General features: G+C 49.3%; 1 protein-coding gene across 1 annotated transcript in view; it reads right to left on the bottom strand.

Annotated features, from left to right (window-relative positions):
• Positions 1 to 25,649, bottom strand: part of SBF2 (SET binding factor 2) — a 321,660-nt gene that overhangs the window by 92,679 nt on the left and 203,332 nt on the right. Inside the window, exons 12-17 of the mRNA XM_075325834.1 lie at positions 25,105 to 25,233; positions 20,016 to 20,117; positions 17,456 to 17,660; positions 16,393 to 16,502; positions 13,424 to 13,573; positions 4,659 to 4,727 (exon numbers count right to left, since the gene is read on the bottom strand). Coding sequence (XP_075181949.1) covers positions 4,659 to 4,727; positions 13,424 to 13,573; positions 16,393 to 16,502; positions 17,456 to 17,660; positions 20,016 to 20,117; positions 25,105 to 25,233 — 765 coding nt within the window. The remainder of the gene's footprint in view (positions 1 to 4,658; positions 4,728 to 13,423; positions 13,574 to 16,392; positions 16,503 to 17,455; positions 17,661 to 20,015; positions 20,118 to 25,104; positions 25,234 to 25,649) is intronic.

Genomic DNA, 25,649 nt, shown 5'->3' with positions numbered 1-25,649 from the left:
TGAAGTGCAAGGTCGAGAGGATGAAGATCGCGAGAGGAGATTATGGACAGGTGCACACAGAAAAAAGAGCAAAGATGGAGAGGACAGCGATGATCTGGAAATAGCGGTCACTGGTGATGATCCAGACCGCACTCCAGACAAGTCACTATGCTGCAGGGAGCGGGGGTGCTGGGACTTGTGGTGTTTAACTACAATGTATACTTGTGGACGCTAAGTGAAATCAGCTGCAAAACAGTCACACATTGTAATGCCCCTGATATCATGCACCTACGTGCCATGTACTGTGCACCCACGCACCCAATACTGTGCATCCAATACCATGCACCCAATACCTTGCACCCACGCACCCAATACTGTGCACCCACGCACCCAATACTGTGCACCCACGCACCCAATACTGTGCACCCACGCACCCAATACTGTGCACCCACGCACCCAATACTGTGCACCCACGCACCCAATACTGTGCACCCACGCACCCAATACTGTGCACCCACGCACCCAATACTGTGCACCCACGCACCCAATACTGTGCACCCACGCACCCAATACTGTGCATCCAATACCATGCACCCAATACCTTGCACCCACGCACCCAATACTGTGCATCCAATACCATGCACCCAATACCGTGCACCCAATACTGTGCATCCAATACCATGCACCCAATACTGTGCATCCAATACCATGCACCCAATACCGTGCACCCAATACTGTGCATCCAATACCATGCACCCAATACCGTGCACCCAATACTGTGCATCCAATACCATGCACCCAATACCGTGCACCCAATACTGTGCATCCAATACCATGCACCCAATACCTTGCACCCACGCACCCAATACTGTGCATCCACGCACCCATACTGTGCACTCAATACTGTGCACGCACGCACCCAATACTGTGCACTCAATACTGTGCACCCACGCACCCAATACTGTGCACTCAATACTGTGCACTCACGCACCCAATACTGTGCACTCAATACTGTGCACCCACGCACCCAATACTGTGCACTCAATACTGTGCACTCACGCACCCAATACTGTGCACTCAATACTGTGCATCCACGCACCCATACTGTGCACTCAATACTGTGCACGCACGCACCCAATACTGTGCACTCAATACTGTGCACCCACGCACCCAATACTGTGCACTCAATACTGTGCACTCACGCACCCAATACTGTGCACTCAATACTGTGCACTCAATACTGTGCACTCAATACTGTGCACTCAATACTGTGCACTCAATACTGTGCACTCAATACTGTGCACTCAATACTGTGCACTCAATACTGTGCACTCAATACTGTGCATCCACGCACCCAATACTGTGCACTCAATACTGTGCACTCAATACTGTGCACTCAATACTGTGCACTCAATACTGTGCATCCACGCACCCAATACTGTGCACTCAATACTGTGCACTCACGCACCCAATACTGTGCACTCAATACTGTGCACTCAATACTGTGCACTCAATACTGTGCACTCAATACTGTGCACTCAATACTGTGCACTCACGCACCCAATACTGTGCATCCAATACTGTGCACTCACACCCCAATACTGTGCATCCAATACTGTGCACCCACGCACCCAATACTGTGCATCCAATACTGTGCACTCACACCCCAATACTGTGCATCCAATACTGTGCACCCACGCACCCAATACTGTGCACCCAATACTGTGCACCCAATACTGTGCACCCAATACTGTGCACTCAATACTGTGCACCCACGTACCCAAGACTGTGCACCCAACACTGTGCACCCAACACTGTGCACCCAACACTGTGCACCCAACACTGTGCACCCAACACTGTGCACCCAACACTGTGCACCCAACACTGTGCACCCACGCACCCAATACTGTGCACCCAATACTGTGCACCCACACATCCAATACTGTGCACCCAACACTGTGCACCCACGCACCCAATACTGTGCACCCAATACTGTGAACCCACGCATCCAATACTGTACACCCAATACTGTGCACCCACGCACCCAACCAATACTGTGCACCCACGCACCTAATACTGTGCACCCATGCACCCAATACTGTGCACCCAATACTGTGAACCCACGCATCCAATACTGTGCACCCAATACTGTGCACCCACGCACCCAACCAATACTGTGCACCCACGCACCCAATACTGTGCACCCACGCACCCAATACTGTGCACCCACATGCTGTACCCATTATAATACGTCTACGTGCCTGCACCTTATACAAGGTGCCTACATGCAGATATAAAGCGTTTTTATACTTCACCTAATACAAGAAAGTGGCTGAGAGCAGCCAGACTGCCGGATTCCTGCCCCTTTAAGAAGGAGAGTTTTCCAATCTTTACTCACTCGCGTCAGAACCTAACAATCCATTAATTAATTTATGGCGCGCGGTGATATAAGGAGATTAATGAGAAAGCCATTTCCTTACAGTCAGGAGAATTCTTACATTGTGAACAACAGGAAGTCAGCGACGAGGCGAGCGCCGCGCTCACGGTCTGTGCAGACGACACACACCAAACACGGTGAATCACGGCTGCATTTCCTAAAAGAAACGTGTCTGAATCCCGGTAACACAATAAACCCCCGCAGGTTATTAATATAGCGATACGGGGGAAGGGTCGGGGCGCTATATCCCCCCTCCGCATTGCACAAGTGGATGACTCTCCATGAGAATGCAGAATGGAGGATTAACATTTCCCGTCTCCGGAGCGCGCTGAAGAAAACAAAGAAAATGACAATATCCGAGATTTACACAAGATCACAATAAACAGGAGACAAATGGAATATTAACCCCTTCGGGTTAGAAAGTCTCGCATTGCACCAAGCCCAAAAATTAAAATGTAAAAAGTTGTCCTGTCTCCGTCTCTTCTGGTCTTCTTGGAGGTGACGTCCGCCTCCGCGTCTTCCTTTTCTCTGCATCGGCGCATCCTGCGCTGTGTAAGCTGTGGGTAGGTTGGCGTCATCCAAAGCGCGGGAAGGAAGTGCGGCACGTTATGACGTCGCAGCACCCGGACCGGTGTCACCCGAGGCCTCCTTAATGTACAGTAGGAGGTACCAGAGCAGACCGGAAGAAGACGTGGAAGACGACGCTACCTGCCATGAAGACCAGAGCCAGAGGGAACCAATGGAGGAGCGAGCATCCGGCTGAGGTGAGGAGACTGTGAGTGGAGAGGGGAGTATACTCATTTTTTTATTAACCCCCCCTACATTTATTATGCTGTGGGGTCTCAAGAACCCACGGAATTCAATTGTGGGCAGATTTGTTCTCCCCTTCCGGGCACGATAACGGCCCAGACCTTCCAGGCACGATACCGGCCCAGACCTTACAGGCACGATACCGGCCCAGACCTTCCGGGCACGATACCGGCCCAGACCTTCCGGGCACGATACCGGCCCAGACCTTCCGGGCACGATACCGGCCCAGACCATCCGGGCACGATACCGGCCCAGACCATCCGGGCACGATACCGGCCCAGACCATCCGGGCACGATACCGGCCCAGACCTTCCGGGCACGATACCGGCCCAGACCTTCCGGGCACGATACCGGCCCAGACCTTACAGGCAGGATACCGGCCCAGACCTTCCGGGCAGGATACCGGCACAGACCTTCCGGGCAGGATACCGGCACAGACCTTTCAGGCAGGATACCGGCACAAACCTTTCAGGCAGGATACCGGCACAGACCTTTCAGGCAGGATACCGGCACAAACCTTTCAGGCAGGATACCGGCACAGACCTTTCAGGCAGGATACCGGCACAGACCTTTCAGGCAGGATACCGGCACAGACCTTTCAGGCAGGATACCGGCACAGACCTTTCAGGCAGGATACCGGCACAGACCTTTCGGGCTGGATACCGGCACAGACCTTTCGGGCAGGATACCGGCACAGACCTTTCGGGCAGGATACCGGCACAGACCTTTCAGGCAGGATACCGGCACAGACCTTTCAGGCAGGATACCGGCACAGACCTTTCGGGCAGGATACCGGCACAGACCTTTCGGGCAGGATACCGGCACAGACCTTTCGGGCAGGAAACCGGCACAGACCTTTCGGGCAGGATACCGGCACAGACCTTTCGAGCAGGATACCGGCACAGACCTTTCGGGCAGGATCCCGGCACAGACCTTTCGGGCAGGATCCCGGCACAGACCTTTCGGGCAGGATCCCGGCATAGACCTTTCGGGCAGGATACCGGCACAGACCTTTCGGGCAGGATACCGGCACAGACCTTTCGGGCAGGATACCGGCACAGACCTTTCGGGCAGGATACCGGCACAGACCTTTCGGGCAGGATACCGGCACAGACCTTTCGGGCAGGATACCGGCACAGACCTTTCGGGCAGGATACCGGCACAGACCTTTCGGGCAGGATACCGGCACAGACCTTTCGGGCAGGATACCGGCACAGACCTTTCGGGCAGGATACCGGCACAGTCCTTTCGGGCAGGATACCGGCACAGACCTTACAATTCCACCCAGTCAATTCAATCTTTTACTTGGCTAAAAGAACAACTGTGCCCATCAGCCATTAATTGCATAACAGAAGTCTAAATGGTCAAAAAGGGAATATCCCTGTAAATGAGTAGCACATATAGAGGATACGACAATTCCTGCAGCACTCACCCTACAGAACGCGGTGGCCAAGGGAAGGAGCTGCGCTGCGATGTTATATTCTTCGAAGCTGGAACAGTCCTGAAAAGAAACATGAAAGCTTTTATTGCGACTTGTAGCATGGAGTACAACGGTGAAGAACGCGCCTCTCTGTGCGGTGACACTCGGGGCTGTTTTAAGGAAAAAAAAAATAAATTACTGGGGCAAAATTGTGACTATGCACTCGATATTTAGGTTGTGGTTTTTCTAGTTGTGCAGAATCCAATATTCTGTAGGAGTTTGCACTAATCCCATGTGGACCGTTCTGCTCATGCTGGATTATTACCATTGTGCCGCCACTACTCCAGATTACTGTATACGTTTTGGCAGCCATGACACTTGTATGACAGTATTATTTACCGTCTGACCGTGGCTCGGAGCGGAGGCCTCAGCTGATGGACGGCAGTCAGGATCTTTTATGAGATTTTCCATTGTCACATGAGGAAACAATTACCCACCTATAAGTGTGAGTGAGGGGCTACTGTGGTGATGGAGGGTATCGCAGGGGGTGGGCTATAGAAGGGGGTGGGCTATAGCAGGGGGTGGGCTATAGCAGGGGGTGGGCTGCAGCAGGGGGTGGGCTGCATATGACCCGGACACATCTGAATTATCTCATTATTCTGCCTCCTGGAGAAGAATTTTCCATCACAGGAGAAGGTTTGTGAATCCTAACATTTCTGAAATATGGGGGGTGCAAAGAAATGGAGCGGGCGTTGTAGGGCAGAGGTGACACTGGCGAAGCTCCGGTCAGGTCTTGGATCATCCGCCGTTGCGCTGATCCTAAAGGAGAGCACCCGGCGTTGCGCTGATCCTAAAGGAGAGCACCCGGCATTGCGCTGATCCTAAAGGAGAGCACCCGGCGTTGCGCTGATCCTAAAGGAGAGCACCCGGCGTTGCGCTGATCCTAAAGGAGAGCACCCGGCGTTGCGCTGATCCTAAAGGAGAGCACCCGGCGTTGCGCTGATCCTAAAGGAGAGCACCCGGCGTTGCGCTGATCCTAAAGGAGAGCACCCGGCGTTGCGCTGATCCTAAAGGAGAGCACCCGGCGTTGCGCTGATCCTAAAGGAGAGCACCCGGCGTTGCGCTGATCCTAAAGGAGAGCACCCGGCGTTGCGCTGATCCTAAAGGAGAGCACCCGGCGTTGCACTGATCCTAAAGGAGAGCACCCGGCGTTGCGCTGATTCTAAAGGAGATCACCCTGTGCTGCGCTGATCCTAAAGAAGATCACCCGGTGTTATGCTGATCCTAAAGGAGATCACCCGGTGTTGCGCTGATCCTAAAGGAGATCACCTGGTGTTGCGCTGATCCTAAAGGAGAGCACCCGGCGTTGCGCTGATCCTAAAGGAGAGCACCCGGCATTGCGCTGATCCTAAAGGAGAGCACCTGGTGTTATGCTGATCCTAAAGGAGATCACCCGGCGTTGCGCTGATCCTAAAGGAGAGCACCCAGCGTTGCGCTGATCCTAAAGGAGAGCACCCGGCGTTGCGCTGATCCTAAAGGAGAACACCCGACGCTGCGCTGATCCTAAAGGAGAGCAACCGATGTTACGCTGATCCTAAAGGAGAGCACCTGACGTTACGCTGATCCTAATGGAGATCACCCGGTGTTATGCTGATCCTAAAGGAGAACACCCGACGCTGCACTGATCCTAAAGGAGAGCACCCGACGTTGCGCTGATCCTAAAGGAGAGCACCCGACGTTACGCTGATCCTAAAGGTATTGCTTGCCATGTACATGACTAATACCAATCACTTCTGTGTTCCAATGAATGCAGCTTCGCTGATGTTGATCGCAGTGTTTACTGTCCGGGTGACAATAAAGTCTACTGCAGCTGTAGAACGCGACTCTCCCTCGTCTGCATACACATCTGACTCTTCTTATATCGGGATGCCATGCGTGTTTGTCATGGGGCCCCTGCCTATAAAGACCAGTAAAGCGTGTCTGTAATCTCCTGAGGAAATGGTTGAGATGCCAGGACTCCCCCCTCCTTCTGACACGTTAGTCTCCCGGTGGGTTTCTTTTGCAGGAACCTTGTCGGTCCTTACCCGGCAGCGGCTGCGTCGCCTCCTCTCCGTTATAGCGCAGGTGTCACAGGAAATAAATCTCATCATCCCGCGTCCGACTGTCAGAATGTGGCGAGTAATCGATGCCGCGCTGCCTGCAGGAATCCATAGAAAAATGTGACAACCGCAGGGACGACGTCTGCGCAGCCGCCACATTCTGCGAGGGCAGCGGCCCATAACCACCACCAGTGCGGTCTTAAAAATGGCGATATATACTGTAGCTCCCCCAGGCTCCTGAACGGCATGGTGCATCAATGTCGCTGCATAGCCTGGAAGCTGGTCTGGCAGTCATGCTGACTGTCTCCCAACAGATATGTGAATGGCTAATCTGCAATACAGGACTCGTTTTAAGCCAAGACAAACACTGTGGAAGCAAAAATGACGATACTGGTCGTCACCCATCTTTCCCAGACTCCTGAACGGCAACTCTCAATCACCTGCCGATTGTCTTCATCATTCCCAGGTGCCTAAATGGCAGTGCAGGACCCATGAAAAGTTGGGACACGGGAAAAGAGTCATATACGGCTTTCTCAGACGACAAAACGGAATACCTACCTAGTTTTACAATAATAAAGGAGCGAAAAACGCATTTTTTATGGACCATCTGTAATGCAGGGTATGAGAAAAGCTGGGTATCCGCTTCTCTAGCTGCTGTAATGGTGACTGCACCTGCTGTCATACAGCTTTCCTATACTCCTGAATGGCAGCTGTAAATGAGCAACTGATAAGCTAATGGCCTGGACTAGTGACATTCAGGACCTTGGGAAAGCTGGGTGCTTCTCTGAAATTGGAATGTAAAGCAGGAACGGAAGACAATCGGGCGGAGGGGTCTCGGATATGAAGCTCCCGGCACACCGCCGGCGCAGACACATAAACCGCTCCAGACTGCGAGATGTCTGTCTCATATTAAAGCGACAGCGAATGCTTCTCATTACGCAGCTATTTGTACAGTCAGGAGCAGGAATCAATCCGGTTACCTCTCCGAGCGGCGGATAATGACCCCCAACATGGCAGCGGCCAGGAGGGCTGCACAAAAATTTCCATGGAAAGTAGTCATTCTTACAGGATTTCGTCACATATCAGTGCAAGTAGAGGATGTTGGGCCATATAGAATGTAAGCCCGCAAGGGCAGGGCCCTCTTCCCTCTGTACTAGTCTGTCTACTGTAACTTGTATATGTATTTTGTATGTAACCCCCTTCTCATGTACAGCACCATGGAATCAATGGTGCTCTATAAATAAATAATAATAATAATAATAATAATAGCTCACATTCTGCAGTTGGAGCGGACCCTGGTGCAGTTAAAGGGGTGGTGAGATGTACAGTAAAAAGTTTTGCAACTTTCTAGTAGGTATTGACATTGGCCCCAACACAAGGATTTGATACAATGTATCAGTGTTGCAGCACCAAACTCTCACCTGTCCTGATAAACTTGCTACAATGTATCAAGATATTGATGCAATTAACCTGCACTGATACACTAACGAACAGGACTTTATATTGTAGATTGCCCATTGCCCTCACACCCAGACGCACGTTACTAAACGGGAGCAGGAAATGTGGAGTCAGCAGGAGGCTCTGTTTTTTTCGGCGTTTTTTACACTTCCAGGCAGCCGAGGAATCTGGCGTATTAGCACTAAATTGCTGAAGTGACCATAAAGAGCAGACCTGATCTGTTATCTGCAGAGCTAAGTATAGAAAATGTGAGTCATGGACTAAAAATTGAGCACTGTGCGGCTGCAGACCACCGATGTAGACGACGAACCCCCGCCAATCGTACAGAATAGGATCAATCCTATTACACATTTTACAAATTTCATAGAGACCCCAGACCGCCAACAGCACCTTATATTATGCAGGAATATGGGGGGAGGTGAAGACTCAAATTGCGGAACAATCATTACTGATCCGTCCTCCTTTGGGAAGGGGGGGGGGGGGGGGGAGAGGTGCTGCAGCGGCAGGGTCTCCATTGTCCAGTAATATATGGGTTCTATCCCGGCTGATAAGCTGGGGAAGGGAGGGACGTTGTCTAGAAATAAATAATCCCTTTGCAATTCCAACTTTCCTTCATTGGGGGACACAGCAACCGTGGTCTCCTTTGTCCCCAATGAAGGGATAAAGAAAAGTAGATTTTGGGTACTCACCGTAAAATCTCTTTCTTGAAGCCTTCATTGGGGAACACAGGAGACCGTGGGTGCGGTGTCCCCCAATGAAGAGATAAAGAAAAGTAGATTTTGGGTACTCCCTGTAAAATATCTTTCTTAGAGCCTTCATTGAGGGATACAGGTGACCACGGGTGCTGTGCCCCCCCAATGAAGCAATAAAGAAAAGTAGATTTTGGGTACCCACTGTAAAAGCTCTTTCTTGGAGCCTTCTTGGGAGGATACAGGAGACCACAGGTGCTGAGTCCCCCAAAGAAGCAATAAAGAAAAGTAGATCTTGGGTACTCACCATAAAATCTCTTTCTTGGAGCCTTCATTGGGAGACACAGGAGACCACGGGTGCTGTGTCACCCAATGAAGGGATAAAGAAAAGTAGATTTTGGGTACTCACCATAAAATCTCTTTCCTGGAGTCTTCATAGGGGGACACAGGAGACCACAGGAGCGGTGTGTCCCCCAATGAAGCGATAAAGAAATGTAGATTTTGGGTACTCACCGTAAAATCTCTTTCTTGGAGCCTTCATTGGGGAACACAGGAGACTGCGGGTGCTGTGTCCCCCAATGAAGGGATAAAGATAAGTAGATTTTGGGTACTCACCGTAAATTCTCTTTCTTGGAGTCTTCATTGAGGGACACATAAGACCACGGGTGCTGTGCCACTCCAATGAAGTTATAAAGAAAAGTAGATTTTGGGTACTCCCCATAAAATCTCTTTCTTGGAGCCTTCATTGAGGGGCACAGGAGACCGTGGGTGCTGTGTTCCCTGATGAATTGATAAAGAAAAGTAGATTTTGGATACTCCCTGTAAAATCTCTTTCCTGGAGCCTTGATAGGGGGACACAGGAGACCCTGGGGTGCTGTGTCCCCTGATGAAGCAATAAACAAAAGTAGATTTTGGATACTCCCTGTAAAATCTCTTTCCTGGAGCCTTCATAGGGGGACACAGGAGACCGCAGGTGCTGTGTCCCCCAATGAAGCGATAAAGAAAAGTAGATTTCGGGAACTCACCGTAAAAATCTCCTTCTTGGAGCCTTCATTGGGGGACACAGGAGACCGCTGGTGCTGTGTCCCCCTAATGAAGCAATAAAGAAATAGAAGATAAGCTGCTGATGTTTGGAGGTGCACCAGCGATCCAAAAAACAGGGCTCTGGATCCCAGCTCGTCTTGTAGAGAGCAGAGGTGCCCACAATTGACCTCCGATATAATCATCGGACATCCCTGGCTATTTGTGGGAGTGAAATTCTTCAAGGCAGACATAGAAAAATCCCCCAAAAATTAAAGAACCCCCCCCCCCCACAGAATCATCTGCAGTCACTTTATGACCCAGAGGAGAGTCGTCACCGATTGAGTCCACTTCTGGATCATCAGACCTTCTGGGTGGCTGTCAGCTCCATTGACAGCTTTAGCGGGAGGTATGAGGATTATTTTCAGGTCATTTATTTCCTGTAACGGGCCCGCCAGCTTTGCGAGGAGGACCGGGTTTGGGCCACAAGGATCACTATGGATCCCGCATAAGTAGTTGATAGTTTTGGCACAATTTACTAGTGCACGTTAACCTCTGTTTATCAAACAGCAGTAGCGTCTCCCAGATACCAAGCAGAACTATAAATGCAGCTCCGGAGCATAAAGTATAAGTATCTGCTGAGTTATTTACTAGTTATTGCTGTAAAATGATGATAAGATTTGATTTCAATTTGTGGTTACTTTTATGGGGGGGGGGGGATATCTGCCCCTCTGGGAGGATTATACTAATAGAGGCAGATCAGAGGATCAGATAGCCGCTTATCTCTGGACGGCTGCGCCGGCCATGTCCTCGCTCAAGTAAACACATATTACAGATGGTAAACATCACCAGTAACGTTCCCAGAGCAGAATAAAAATGTACGGCATGAAGAGCCCCCTCCCCGCATGTGGCCCGGGACGGGGGGGTCAATAAACACCCATAAATCTAAGAGTAATTATTAATGGCCGCCCATACACAGGCTAATGTCAGCTGAAAAGCGCCGATATTGACGGGTGCAGAAGGTAGTGTAATGTGATGTGGGTCCTCATAGACGATGGTGGGGGGATGGAGTTTAAGGATCCGCCATGTCTGATTTCGGACAGACTATCCTTTTGTTCTCTATGAGATATGTTACCGGAGCAGATTGTTGCCGGCTCTCACATAGAGAACACGGGTGGGCTCGGCAGAGAGACGCCCCTGTGTACGGGAGAGTCAGGGGGGGGACAGATGCCAGCCCAAACATTGTTTGATGTAGGGGGATTTAAGAATCCGCCATGTCTGATTTCGGACGGACGTTCCTTTTGTTCTCTATGAGATATGTCGTCGCTGCACATTGTTGCCGGCTCTCACATAGAGAACATGGGATCACCCGGCAGAGAGCGCCTACCTATGTAAGGGAGACTCGGGAGGGCAGATGCCGGCCAAACAATCATTTATGTTTTTTTTTATCCATTAGGGTAGGAATAACTCGCTGATCACTGGGGGTCACAGCGATCCCAAAAACGGGGCTTTGAAGAGTCACAAATCGAGCAGAGGTGTTCAATGTCTACTCCTCATATCTATGGGACTGCTGACAATAGTGGAGCAATGGAGTCTGTTTCCTCCAGCATAGACAATGAAGGCCCGTAGGTCGAGCATGGGCACCTCCGCTCCATTCAAAATTAGGCTCTGCAGAACTGGGTTCATGGGATCAAGTCACGTTTGGATAAAGGATAACTTGCAATTTTGGGAAAAGCCCCTTTAAAAGGGGTTGTCAACTACTTTGACATTGATAGCCTATCCTTAGGATCTCATACTGAAAATCAAAATTCAATTTGAACCTACACATAGTGTTAAAAAGCTCTGGTCACATTCAGAGCTGGATTTATAATTCTGCACTTAGTGTTTCAGAGACCAGACGCAACGATGAAGGTTTATCTCAAGTCCCAAGTTTCACAAGACTTTATTAAAGGGGTTGTCCACTACTGTGACATTGATGGCTTATCCTTAGGATAGGTCATCATTATCTGATTGGCCGGTGTCTGACACCCCGCACCTCCGCTGATCAGCTGCTCTCTGTCCAGGGGCTGGATATGCTCAGTTCCGGAGCTGCTCCATCTTCTGATAGCGGCCGGGTACTGTACATCTGCCGCCCATTCTAATCAATAGGAGGCGGATGTGTTGTACCCGGCCACGGTCAGAAGATGGAACAGCTCCGGAGATTAGCATTTACACTCCCCTGCTGCTGCCGCCGCCACTGGGATCAGCTGCTCAGCGGGGGTGCGGGGTGTCGGACCCCGGCCCATCAGACATTGATGACCTATCCTAAGTATAGGCCATAAATGTCAAAGTACTGGACAACCTCTTTAATAAAGTCTTGTGAAACTTGTGACTTGAGATAAACCTTCACCGATGTGTCTGGTCTCTGAACCAGTGCTAAGTGCAGAATTACAAATGCAGCTCTGAAAGTGACCAGAGGTTTTTAAACCTACATGTAGGTTCATATTGTATATTGATTTTCAGTATAGGATCCTTGATAAAATCTAGACCAATGTGTGTGTAAGAAGGTGACGGGGCAGTGGACAGGAGGGACGGGGCAGCGGACAGGGGGACGGGGCAGCGGACAGGAGGGACGGGGCAGCGGACAGGGCAGTGGACAGGGGGACGGGGCAGCGGACAGGGGGACGGGGCAGCGGACAGGAGGGACGGGGCAGCGGACAGGAGGGACGGGGCAGGGGACAGGGGGACGGGGCAGGGGACAGGGGGACGGGGCAGCGGACAGGGGGACGGGGCAGCGGACAGGGGGACGGGGCAGCGGACAGGGCAGTGGAGGACAGGGGGACGGGGCAGCGGACAGGGCAGTGGAGGACAGGGGGACGGGGCAGTGGACAGGGCAGTAGACAGGGGGACGGGGCAGGGGACAGGGGGACGGGGGGACTGGGCAGGGGACAGGGGGACGAGGCAGGGGACAGGGGGACGGGGCAGCGGACAGGGGGACGGGGCAGCGGACAGGGGGACGGGGCAGCGGACAGGGGGACGGGGCAGCGGACAGGGGGACGGGGCAGCGGACAGGGGGACGGGGCAGCGGACAGGGGGACGGGGCAGCGGACAGGGGGACGGGGCAGCGGACAGGGGGACGGGGCAGCGGACAGGGGGACGGGGCAGCGGACAGGGGGACGGGGCAGCGGACAGGGGGACGGGGCAGCGGACAGGGGGACGGGGCAGCGGACAGGGGGACGGGGCAGCGGACAGGGGGACGGGGCAGCGGACAGGGGGACGGGGCAGCGGACAGGGGGACGGGGCAGCGGACAGGGGGACGGGGCAGCGGACAGGGGGACGGGGCAGCGGACAGGGGGACGGGGCAGCGGACAGGGGGACGGGGCAGCGGACAGGGGGACGGGGCAGCGGACAGGGGGACGGGGCAGCGGACAGGGGGACGGGGCAGCGGACAGGGGGACGGGGCAGCGGACAGGGGGACGGGGCAGCGGACAGGGGGACGGGGCAGCGGACAGGGGGACGGCGCCGCTGCTACCTGCAGAGTGCAGTTCATCATCCGGACGATGTAATCGAACTGCTGATGGTTGAGGATGGTCCTGTTCTCCTTCACATGGTGGCCGAGCTCCTCCGTCAGACATTGTCTCGCAGCCTTCCCCTTCAGTGCTCGGAGCGCGGCGGGCAGCGTCTGGAAAGAAGGGGGATTGTTACTTGTGAATAACACTTCATTACCGCAAGAAAATATGTAAAATATGGCGAAAAACGACAAGAGGAAACGCGCTCAATATGTGCAAATCCTGAGCTCCCAGAACTTCAATACGGCGGCTGATAACAGAAGACAAATGTTTACATGGAAAGAAAGTCTTAGAATAAGCGTCCAAATCCCTGAAGAAAAAAATCAAACCATTTTGGGATGAAAACATCATATTTATATAGAGGAGATAACCGACATCAATGTTCGGAGGTCGGTTTATGGCTACACTTAAAGGACACCTCCATCTAACAACTGGGATTGAGCAACTTTGCAACACTTTGCAACACTTTGCAACACTTTGCAACGCTTTGCAACGCTTTGCAACGCTTTGCAACGCTTTGCAACGCTTTGCAACGCTTTGCAACGCTTTGCAACGCTTTGCAACACTTTGCAACACTTTGCAACACTTTGCAACACTTTGCAACACTTTACAACACTTTACAACACTTTACAACACTTTACAACACTTTACAACACTTTACAACACTTTACAACACTTTACAACACTTTACAACACTTTACAACACTTTACAACACTTTACAACACTTTGACTTTTCTTGCACCGATCTTCACTTTCATTGTGTGTTGTACTGCAATCCCCTCCAGAGCTGCATTCATAATTCTGCTGACTTCCTGTCAGTACAATGCATTGCGGGAGCTTATAGAGTCACTCCACGCTTTTAGTTCGCAAATCTGATAATAAAGCGTAGAATATGGAAGCTTTAACATGTTGTTCAGCTGTAAATGGAGCTTTGGATGTGACTAGAGTATAAGACATAAGTCAAACACGTAAAGCATCAACCCAGGATTAATATATGAAGTGTTAGGAGGAGGCGGCCTAGACGTTCTGCTGCCAAACCCCTCTGATCTTGAAGTCTCAGACTCCAAAACAGGCAAGGAATGCTGGGAGTTGTAGTGATACATCACTTGCCAATGAGCCAGAGGTTTCCATCCCTGGACACAGACTATACAGAGTTACAGTTTCCGAAACACACAATACACGGCGGTCGTCTTGAAAACAAGTTGTGATGTTGGGTTTTTGATGTCTATTGTAAGAAGTGACAGAGGAGATATGAGACAGCTGGCAGCGGATCTCAGAGCGACACATTCCAGGAATATCGCAGGAAGAGCGGCCTGACATCACACAAGTGAAGAACATCAATGGCGCGGCCCTGGATGGACGCCCGGCGCGGTCCTGGATGGACGCCCGGCGCGGTCCTGGGGCGAAGATGTGCACAGCCGACTCCTCTGATGTGCAATTAGGGAAAAAGCTCACCGCAAGCCCCGAGGCTGAGGAACGTGTGACCGACGCTGCGCAGACCAAGATATGTGACCACCAGACATCTCCAGCCCAACAAGGGACGTCACCCGGCTCTACCAGATATCCGCTCATGTGTAGATGTACTGTAACGTCATGTATGTACTCGGTGATCTAAGCAGCAGACTAGTGAGTGCAGCTCTGGAGTATAATACAGGATATAACTCAGGATCAGTAATGTAATGTATGTGCACAGTGACTGCACCAGCAGAATAGTGAGTGCAGCTCTGGAGTATAATACAGGATGTAACTCAGGATCAGTAATGTAATGTATGTGCACAGTGACTGCACCAGCAGAATAGTGAGTGCAGCTCTGGAGTATAATACAGGATGTAACTCAGGTCAGTACAGGATCAGTAATGTAATGTATGTACACAGTGACTGCACCAGCAGAATAGTGAGTACAGCTCTGGAGTATAATACAGGATGTAACTCAGGATCAGTAATATAATGTATGTGCACAGTGACTGCACCAGTAGACTAAAGAGTGCAGCTCTGGAGTATAATACAGGAGGTAACTCAGGTTAGTACAGGATAAGTAATATAATGTATGTGCACAGTGACTGCACCAGTAGACTAAAGAGTGCAGCTCTGGAGTATAATACAGGAGGTAACTCAGGTTAGTACAGGATAAGTAATGTAATGTATGTACACAGTGACTGCACCAGTAGACTAAAGAGTGCAGCTCTGGAGTATAATACAGGAGGTAACTCAGGTTAGTACAGGATAAGTAATATAATATATGTACACAGTGACTGCACCAGCAGAATAGTGAGTGCAGCTCTGGAGTATGATACAGGATGTAACTCAGGATCAGTAATGTAATGTATGTGCACAGTGACTGCACCAGTAGACTAAAGAGTGCAGCTCTGGAGTATAATACAGGAGGTAACTCAGGTTAGTACAGGATAAGTAATATAATGTATGTACACAGTGACTCCACCAGCAGAATAGTGAGTGCAGCTCTGGAGTATAATACAGGAGGTAACTCAGGATCAGTACAGGATAAGTAATGTAATGTACGTACACAGTGACTCCACCAGCAGAATAGTGAGTGCAGCTCTGGAGTATAATACAGGAGGTAACTCAGGATCAGTACAGGATAAGTAATGTAATGTATGTACACAGTGACTGCACCAGCAGAATAGTGAGTGCAGCTCTGGAGTATAATACAGGATGTAACTCAGGATCAGTACAGGATCAGTAATGTAATATATGTACACAGTGACTGCACCAGCAGAATAGTGAGTGCAGCTCTGGAGTATAATACAGGAGGTAACTCAGGTTAGTACAGGATCAGTAATGTAATGTATGTACACAGTGACTGCACCAGCAGAATAGTGAGTGCAGCTCTGGAGTATAATACAGGAGGTAACTCAGGTCAGTACAGGATCAGTAATGTAATGTATGTACACAGTGAAGAAAAAAAATTACCTTTTCAGTTTCCAGTACTTTGTTCTCGAATATATATGAGATGCAATTTCGCACAACCTCCAGCCTTCGGGCGCTGTTGAAAACGGTGCTGGTCTTATCCACTATGGAAACTGAGCAAAGAGAGAAACGTTAGAGAGTGATAATGAAGTGCAAGCTCTGTGGATCAGACCCAATGCATATTTCATAGTTCTCCATAACCTATGATCCTATAATCACTGCGCACGGTCAGAACTGCATATGTGGAAGGCTGGGAAAGCTTCGGGGCAACCTGGTACGATACAAGCATACCCATATATATGGACATTGATGCATCCCGCACACATAATACACATATCTGTGCCCAATAAACGCCAAGTCCCTTTGTGGGAACGGCAGAGGAGGCTTTCCCTGAATGATAAATCACCTGTAATGCTGCAAAAGTAGTGACGTTTTGGTCCTTCGTACAACCAATGACCCATTAACCCGGTATTATGGAGCACAGTGACTGGCAGGCAGTGTGCGCTGGTGCCGGGGCGGTTAATAGCAGTAGATTTGCAGGCCCTGTATGGATTTAGTTAGGATTTTATGGTTCCCGAGGTTCCGGTTTGAAAATCCTGTTAATGACTCCTGGGAGCAAAACCACAGACCTCAACATAAAGCGGAGGGGCGAGAATAACAACCTCCGGCCTGACGGAGGACGCCCGGCGCGCTGCCACGAGCAATCCGCCCACGGAGGGAACACTTGTCCTTAATCTGATTGGACAGATTTAGTCCTTGAGGAGCTAAAGTTTTGCAACTTTCAAAGTAACTTTTTGCTTTTATTTTTTCGCACCTTTTAAGGGGTTATTCCACGTTAGACCCTATCCATAGGGGAGCGGTTGATTTCTCCGTCAGTCCCATAAACAATGGAAGGAGCGGTGGGCGAGCATGTGCACCTCCCCAATATTTAAGATGAGGCCCGTTCTCCAGAACCAGAACCCTTTCTAGAGATTGTGAAGGGTCCCAGTGATCAGTAAGTTGTCCCCTATCCAAAGGAGAGACCCCTGATAAAGGTTTCCAAGCCCAGATAATGGGAAGGACTCACCAACGGGGGAGCCTGCAGGAACGATGCACTTTTTCTCCATCCGTGCCGCCAGCGTGGAGTTCTGGTTTTTACTGACTCCCTCTTGTATGAGCTCCTGGACTTTGAGGTCGTTGATCTTCGAGAAGGGTAGGATGTGGACGCGCAAGTGGGATCCCTCCGTCGGCCGTGGGACTTTCTGGAATGCCATGTGGGGGTTTGGGTTTTCCTATAGAAAGGTGTAGAAGGTGTTAGGTGAGGGGATGCTAAATCTCATAACATAGGAGGGCATTGGTACCTGATATCAGAAGCCATGGGCTGTCATGAGGGTTTATTATATTTGGTGCCCCCTGGGTGTGGCCAAGAAGCTCAGTGCCCAGCTCTGCCCATTGGTTTGGCATGTGCCGGCTCCCTCACTGGTGATGGACAGCAATGGCTTGCCTGGAGCAGCACTGTCTGCAGAGTAAGCTCAGCTGAGCCAGCAATGGCAATCACCGGCGATGGAGTAGCCAAACCGGTGGGTAGAATAAAGCCTGAGAGTCTTGGACACACCCAGAGTGCACTGAACACCAAATTAGCATATTTTCTTAAAGGGAACCGGTCACCAGATTTGGGACCTATAAGCTGCAGCTACCACCACCGAGCTCTTATATCCAGCATTCTAACATGCTGTATATAAGAGCCCAGACCGCTGAGTAGAACTTAAAAAATGACTTTATAATACTCACCTAAGGGGCAGTGCGGTGCAGACTGGTCGGATGGGTGCCTACGGTCTCCAGGTCCAGAGACTCCTCTTTCGGCCATCTTTGTCCTCCTTCTGAAGCCTCGGTGCATTATGCGTCCTACGTCATCCACATTTGCCAGCATTGAGGTCTTGTACAGGCGCACTTTGATCTGCCCTGAGCAGGGCAGATCAAAGTATTGTAGTGCGCCTGCGCAGGACCTCAGTGCCGGCGAGTGTGGATGATGTAGGATGTGTCATGCACCCAGGCTTCAGAATAAGGAGCACAAAGATGTCCGAAAGAGGAGGCGCCGGACCTAGAGAACTGAGGCACCCATCCAACCAGTCTGCACCGCACCGCCCCTTAGGTAAGTATTATAAAGTCATTTTTACGTTCTACACAGTGGCATGGGCTCTTATATACAGCATGTTAGAATGCTGTATATAAGAGCCCACTGGTGGTGGCCGCAGCTTATAGGCCCCAAATCTGGTGACAGGTTCCCTTTAAACTTCAGTTAGTAATTGGAGCACTAAAGGTGCAATTATTATAGGAGCGTAGCTGTGAGCTTGGTTCATGGTGTACGTTTGGGCTGACAACTTTTAAAGGGGCAGTGACATTAAACGTAAATGATAAAATTATTTAAAGCCCATCCCACTAATGTACTATAATAAGATGTGACTTAAGGCTTCCATACACATTAGATGAAAGCGGTCAGATCACCTGATGTGTATGGCGGCCCCCTGATTCTCCGCCGACAGATGATGTTGGAGAATTTTCTTGGGAAATAAGCTGCTGCCAAAAGAGACAGATGACAAATTTTCTCCTAGCTGAAAAACGCAAATGTTTGGTCTGACCGAAAGCTCGTGAGGATGGGGCAATTGCCGGCCGATGAGACGTGGCGGCCCGTCCCGCCAGAGGGGCGGCCTGTCCCCCCAGAGGGGCGGCCCGTCCCGCCCACTTATATAGCACCACCATATTCCACAGCACTTTCTTTTCAGTCCCTATCAGTATATGTCTTTGGGATGTGGATGGCAACCGGGGAACCCGGGGGAAACCCACGCAAACACAGGGAGAACATACAAACTCCTTGCAAATGTCGTTCTTATTGAGATTTCAACCCAGGACCCCAGCGTTGCAAAGCAACGGCGAGCTGCTCCTCAAATCAGAGAGAAGCAGACAATACCATCAGACATACTGCTGTACCGTAATAAGCTTTTACTGATATCCTCCATACACTTGAGCAGTCAGCTCGGCTGAGAGTTTATACGTTCTCAATGGGGAGAGGGGAGAAAGCTACTGGCAGAGGATGACCTCCCCTTCCATTGGGCCGCCATACACATCGGATGGTCGGACTGTAATAAGACTAATGAATATTAGTTCCCGCCAGTCACGTTTCTTATATTCTCAGCCCCTCCGGTTCTAATAATTGGTGGTAATATGGGGCAATAGTCTGAATATTTGTGCACAGATAGCGAGGGTATGGGATGATTTATGGCTTAGAGTCAGTGACTGTCTGCAGTGTATGGAGGACGCGGGGCGCTCGCAGATCAGAACATTCCTGGGAAGTAAAACAAACACTCGGTCAGTGGTCTGCGCTGTATATATATTAGTAATGGCTGGATTGTGCGGGGATTAGCCTGGACTCATACACATCCTGCCAGAAGCCAAAAAAAGGAACTAAACAAAAAAACGGATGTCGGTGGCGTGAATGGAAACAAGTACCACGGGGTGCGGTAAAGGGCGAGAACGGCAAAAATTGCCATCTAAGAGTTGGCAGAGAGGGGCTCATCAGCCCCTGACCCGCCATTTGTGGGTACAATCATCGCACCAGTATCGGAAAGCAAAGATGATCGTAGTCTTACATTTTTGAAGAGTTGCTCCGCCAGCTCCTTCACTCGCTTTAGTGTCTCCTGAGCGTCGCAGTTTTCTTCTTCTTTAATTCTTTCCACTTCAAAGGAAACAAGCTGCGCGAAAAAAAAACGAGAAACGAGAATTCAGAGACGCAAGTGATGCTAGCAACACATAGCGGGCCATATACCGAGGCGCACTAACACCTGGACCTATTTTCCTAAATTATGTTATACATTATAGGTAAACATAACAATGATGTTATACATTATAATTGTGTGACTGGAGCTGTGCAATCATCATCAGTTTCTATGATAGGAGCTTTTGTGTTCCCCTTGTAGAGAACATTATGGGTGTATAGTCCATGCAATTTCATCCTCCAGGCACTTCTGGTGACCTCCCTGTGGAGAACATAAAGCCATGTAATTCCCTGGGTGTTACTATACACTCATACAACCCAACTAAAGAGAAGGAATCCATGAATTTCCAGATAAAAAGCAACTAAATAAGGAAATACATATAAAGTACCGTATTTTTCGGACTATAAGACGCACTTTTTATCCCCCAAATGTTGGGGAAAAGTGGGGGGTGCATCTTATAGTCTGAATGTAGGGCTGCGGAGAATGAGGGTGCTGTGGTGGAGCGGGTCATTGGCAGCACGAGCAGGCTGTAGCAGCAACGTGGTCCCGCTCATTTCATATGCATGCATCTTCCCGCCCATCATCTCTCAGCGCTGAAAAGTGGACGGGGTGATGGGCGGGAGGTGCACTCATAGTAAACAGCTGGCCCGCGTGATCACCCCTGGCAACTACAGCCTGGAGTGATCATGTTCGGCTGTATTCACTGCCCCCCGCGCACCATCATCAGCGCGGGGGGGCAGTGAATAAGTACGGTATACTCACCGTTCCCTGCAGCATCACGATGTCTTCCTGTCTGTCGGCCAGCTGATCTGTGTAGAGAGCGGTGAGCATGTCATCGTCTCCACACACACAGCAGCGGCCGCAGACAGGAGGACATCGCGATGCTGCAGGGAACGGCTCCACACAGGTCAGCGGCGCTGCTGCTGACACAGGGAGGAAGACGAGCGACGCTGCAGGGAGTGACGAAAGGTGAGTATAAACGGTTATTTTTTTCTGTGCCATAGGATATAGGCCACGGGCGGCACGGTGGCTCAGTGGTTAGCACTTTATGGTGGCTCAGTGGTTAGCACTGCAGCCTTGCAGCGCTGGGGTCCTGGGTTCAATTCCCACCAAGGACACCATCTGCAAGGAGCTTGTATGTTCTCTCCGTGTTTGCGTGGGTTTCCTCCGGGTTCTCCGGTTTCCTCCCACACTCCAAAGACATACTGATAGGGACCTTAGATTGTGAGCCCCAATGGGGACAGTGTTGCCAATGTATGTAAAGTGCTATGGAATTAATAGCGCTATATAAATTAATAAATATTATTATATTATATTATTATATATACCAGGATGGGGGTATATTATGAGCAGGATGGGGGTGTATAGCAGGATGGGGGTATATAGCAGGATGGGGGTATAGATCAGGATGGGGGTATAGATCAGGATGGGGGTATATATCAGGATGGGGGTATAGATCAGGATGGGGGTATATATCAGGATGGGGGTATAGATCAGGATGGGGGTATAGATCAGGATGGGGGTATATATCAGGATGGGGGTATATATCAGGATGGGGGTATATATCAGGATGGGGGTATATATCAGGATGGGGGTATTTATCAGGATGGGGGTATATATCAGGATGGGGGTATATATCAGGATGGGGGTATTTATCAGGATGGGGGTATTTATCAGGATGGGGGTATATATCAGGATGGGGGTATATATCAGGATGGGGGTATTTATCAGGATGGGGGTATTTATCAGGATGGGGGTATTTATCAGGATGGGGGTATTTATCAGGATAGGGGTATTTATCAGGATGAGGGACATACTGTATAAATACACAAGGATGGGGATCATATACAAGGCAGGAAGATCATTACCAGGATGGGGTACCTTAGTGGAGAATTTGGGGACATTACCCCCATAACAGTGTCAGCAGCAGATCCCTGCCCCATAGCAGTGTGTCATGACCACATTTTTTGCTTAAAACTTTATTTTCCTCCTCTAAAACCAGGGTGCGTCTTATGGTCCGGTGTGTCTTATAGTCCGAAAAATACGGTACCTTATTTTGTACCTATATGGAAATACATCAATGCCTTCTTTTTAGCAGGGTTGCATGAGCTTATGGTAACCCCTTGGCAATTACATGGCTTTATGTTCTCTACAAAGGGGGTCACCATCTCAGTCTCTAAAGCTGCCTGTATGAAAAAAAAAAATTGTATGAACTGTACTCCTGAAGGTCTACACAGAAGGAACACAAACACTCCTATCACAGAAACTGATGATGATTGCACAGCTTCTGTCACACAATCAGTTTCTATAATAGGAGCTTTTGTGTTGCCCTTATGGAAAACATTATGGGTGTACAGTCCATGCAAATTCATCATCCAGGCACTTTTGGTAACCTCCCTGTAAAGATCATAAAGCCATGTAATTCACTAGATGTTACTATACACACTGTACCCCTGAAGAGCTACACAGGAGCAACATAAACACTCCTATCACAAACAATGATGATGACTGCACAGCTCCTATCACAGTTATAGTGTAGATCGTCACTTCAGCCTCCTTGACGGTATACCTACTAGCTTATTAAAGAGAATATAGCGAAACAAGTGCACTATACATAAGAACATGGTATGACTGATAATTACATGGGGGTGTAGTTATATAATAAAATGAGTGCTTCTCTAAGAACCCTTGTAGTCCAATTACATCTAAAACTGCATTCAGATTTAGGATCCATCCTGAATCCCATGCAAGGTTTTGTGTCTTTCCGTATATTTTGCACATTGGAAAATACACTGTGCTGAAATGACATGTGAAGGTCTGCAAATATGAAACCAGCAGAATTATGATTGCAGCTCTGGATGTGATTCGAATATAGGACCTGGTTCAAGATCAAGTCAAAAATTTTTTTTTTTTTTGCTTTAAATCTAGATTTAGCCTATCAATGAAGTTCATAAGCCGCGCTCTTTTTTTACAGTGATGGTCTATTTTGAGGTCCTGTCTGTTTAAGAGAACTACTTAGACCCTAATAATGTTCTTGCAGCCTATATTTAGCCCTTTAAAGTGATAACAGAGCTGCTCCGGACGGCCGCGGCGTTCCGATCTGTTTATTTACCTCACTTTTTTCTACTTATTTGAGTCTATAAACTGAGCGCGGCGGCGGCGAGCCACAGGTTTTATTTGCTCCGGGCAATCGGATTTCAAAGCCATGCATCAGTTAATAGGAGGTAAAAGAATCTACTAAGAAAAAAAAAACATCCCAGCGACCGATTTGGAAATGTTTTCAGAAGCAATGGTGAATTTGGCGCGGCAAGAACAGAGTCCTGAAACCAATTAGTAACAATTAGAACATGAAAGACGCTAATGGAAATCAGTTCTATTATGGAATTGCACGGAGCGGCCCAACAATAACATCTAAAGCCGAGCGCGCCATTGTCATAGGCCCAGAAAAACAAGAGCGGCTTATGGAAATTGTTTCCTTCCTTTTCCTAAATACCAGCAGCTGATAGGTTTCATTCACAGAGGATTGCCGGAACAATATTGTAACAAACCCTCAGCTGTGAGAAGCATTAGGTCTGCTGCTGGATTTGCTTTTGCGTAAGACAGTTTACTTTCCTCCACTGCTGTAAAGTGGCGGCCATCTTTCTTAGGAGCTGTTGCTGGATGGGCACTAGAGGATGATGTGGGTGACAGACATATCTACAAGAGGGTGGAGACCTGTTCATGTCGCCCACTGGTCAATAAAAAACTAATAATTATGCTGCAAATGAATCACATTAGGATGCTGCAGTTTAAGTTGGTATTCTCCTTTAAAAAGGACTGGTCAGGAGGTAAAATGCGTTTTTTTTTCTCCTACTTTATTCTCACTACTTCCCTAAGTAATGTTTTTTTTGTTTTTCTAAAATCTGCCATACGGTTCTAAAGATATGAGCATTTTTACTCAGTATTAATTTTTAGAGGTTCCTCAGGGGCGTGTCTTCCAGGATGCTCAGGGGCATGTCTTTAGGGTACTCTACATAAATTACCATATGAGACACACCCCTTTGAAAATGAACATGAAAATCAGCACTAAATAAAAAGCCCCATATCTCTGGAACCATATGGTGAATTTAAAAAAACAAAAAGAAAACCCCGGAATACTCAGGGGGGCAGTGAGAATAAAATAACTACATACATACCATATTTTTTGGTCTATAAAAAGCACCAGATTATAAGACACACCCCAAATTTAAAGGAAAAAAAAAAAAAGGGGGTCCGTCTAACAATCTGGTGTTGTCTTACCGGGAGCAGGCGGCAGTGGTGGTGCAGCAGAGTGACAGGAGGCAGGGGTGGTGGTGGACTAGTGCGAGGCTGAGGAAGATGTGCTGGAGCTACGCTGTGCTGGGCCTGTAGGCCGAGGGAGATGCGCTGTGTTGGGGCTGCAGGCCGAGGGCACTGTGCTGGGACTGCGGGAGTCATCCAAAATGTCAGCGGAGTGGACTTCATATAATGGCGCCCAGAGTCGGCGCATGCACAGATGGCGTTTTCGGCTCAAAATCTCATCTGCGCATGCGCTACCTTTAGCCTATTGATCTCCCAGCAGCGGACTTAATGAAAATGGTACCTGGAAGTGGCGCGTGCGCAGATGAGATCTGGGGCCAAGAGCTCCATCTGCGCACGCGCTGACTTCGGGCGCCATTATTTTGAAGTCCGTACTGACCATTTTCAGGATGGCGCCCGCAGACCCAGCACAGCACAGCACCCTCAGCCTGCAGCCCCAGCACAGCAAAGCGTCCTCGGCCTGCAGCCCCAGCACAGCACAGCACAGCGCCCACGGCATTACTCCTGCCACCCCTCTCCAACATGCCCAAAATGCAACATTCCGATTATAAGACGCACCCCTCATTTTCCTACCAAATTTTTGGAAGGAAAAGTGCGTCTTAAAAATCCTAAAAATACAATAAGAGTGATGGGGAACTCCTCTTACCTCATCAAACAGATCGCAGGTTCGGTACGGAGGTCCACGCTCTGAGACAAAGCCGGCAAACGCCATCCCGTTTAGCACTTTAGTGAGGAAATCGTTCTCTATTAAACCGCGCTGACCCAAAAAAGCCGCCTGTGGAGGGGGGAGAAATCACAAGTCAAAAAGCCTTATAAATATCAGTCCTGTAGGTAATGTGCTTCACTGGCAGAACGCAGCCAGGTCTCACGATTTTGCTTTGGAAGAATCCGATCTTTATTTTTGTTTCAAATTTCATTTTAATTTGACTTTATTATTATTGAATTAGAGGAGGAATAACAAATGAAACTGATTAAGACCTGGGCGTCGAAACGCGTTGTTCTGCTGCTGGTCACCCGACATTATATGCCATACTTGCTGGATTTTAAATAATAATTTTCAATAAAATGGACTTTTAATATAAACTCCCAGCGCTGGAAACCCTTCCTTTTTCCAATAACAAATGAAAGGAACGGAAATATCTGCAGAAGATTAGATTAAGGACTGTGTACCAGCAACAGAGATCCGAGCGC

Source organism: Anomaloglossus baeobatrachus, chromosome 10 (genome assembly GCF_048569485.1).
Source record: "Anomaloglossus baeobatrachus isolate aAnoBae1 chromosome 10, aAnoBae1.hap1, whole genome shotgun sequence".
Classification (NCBI taxonomy): domain Eukaryota; kingdom Metazoa; phylum Chordata; class Amphibia; order Anura; family Aromobatidae; genus Anomaloglossus; species Anomaloglossus baeobatrachus.
This window is presented reverse-complemented; position numbering and strand designations above follow the sequence as displayed.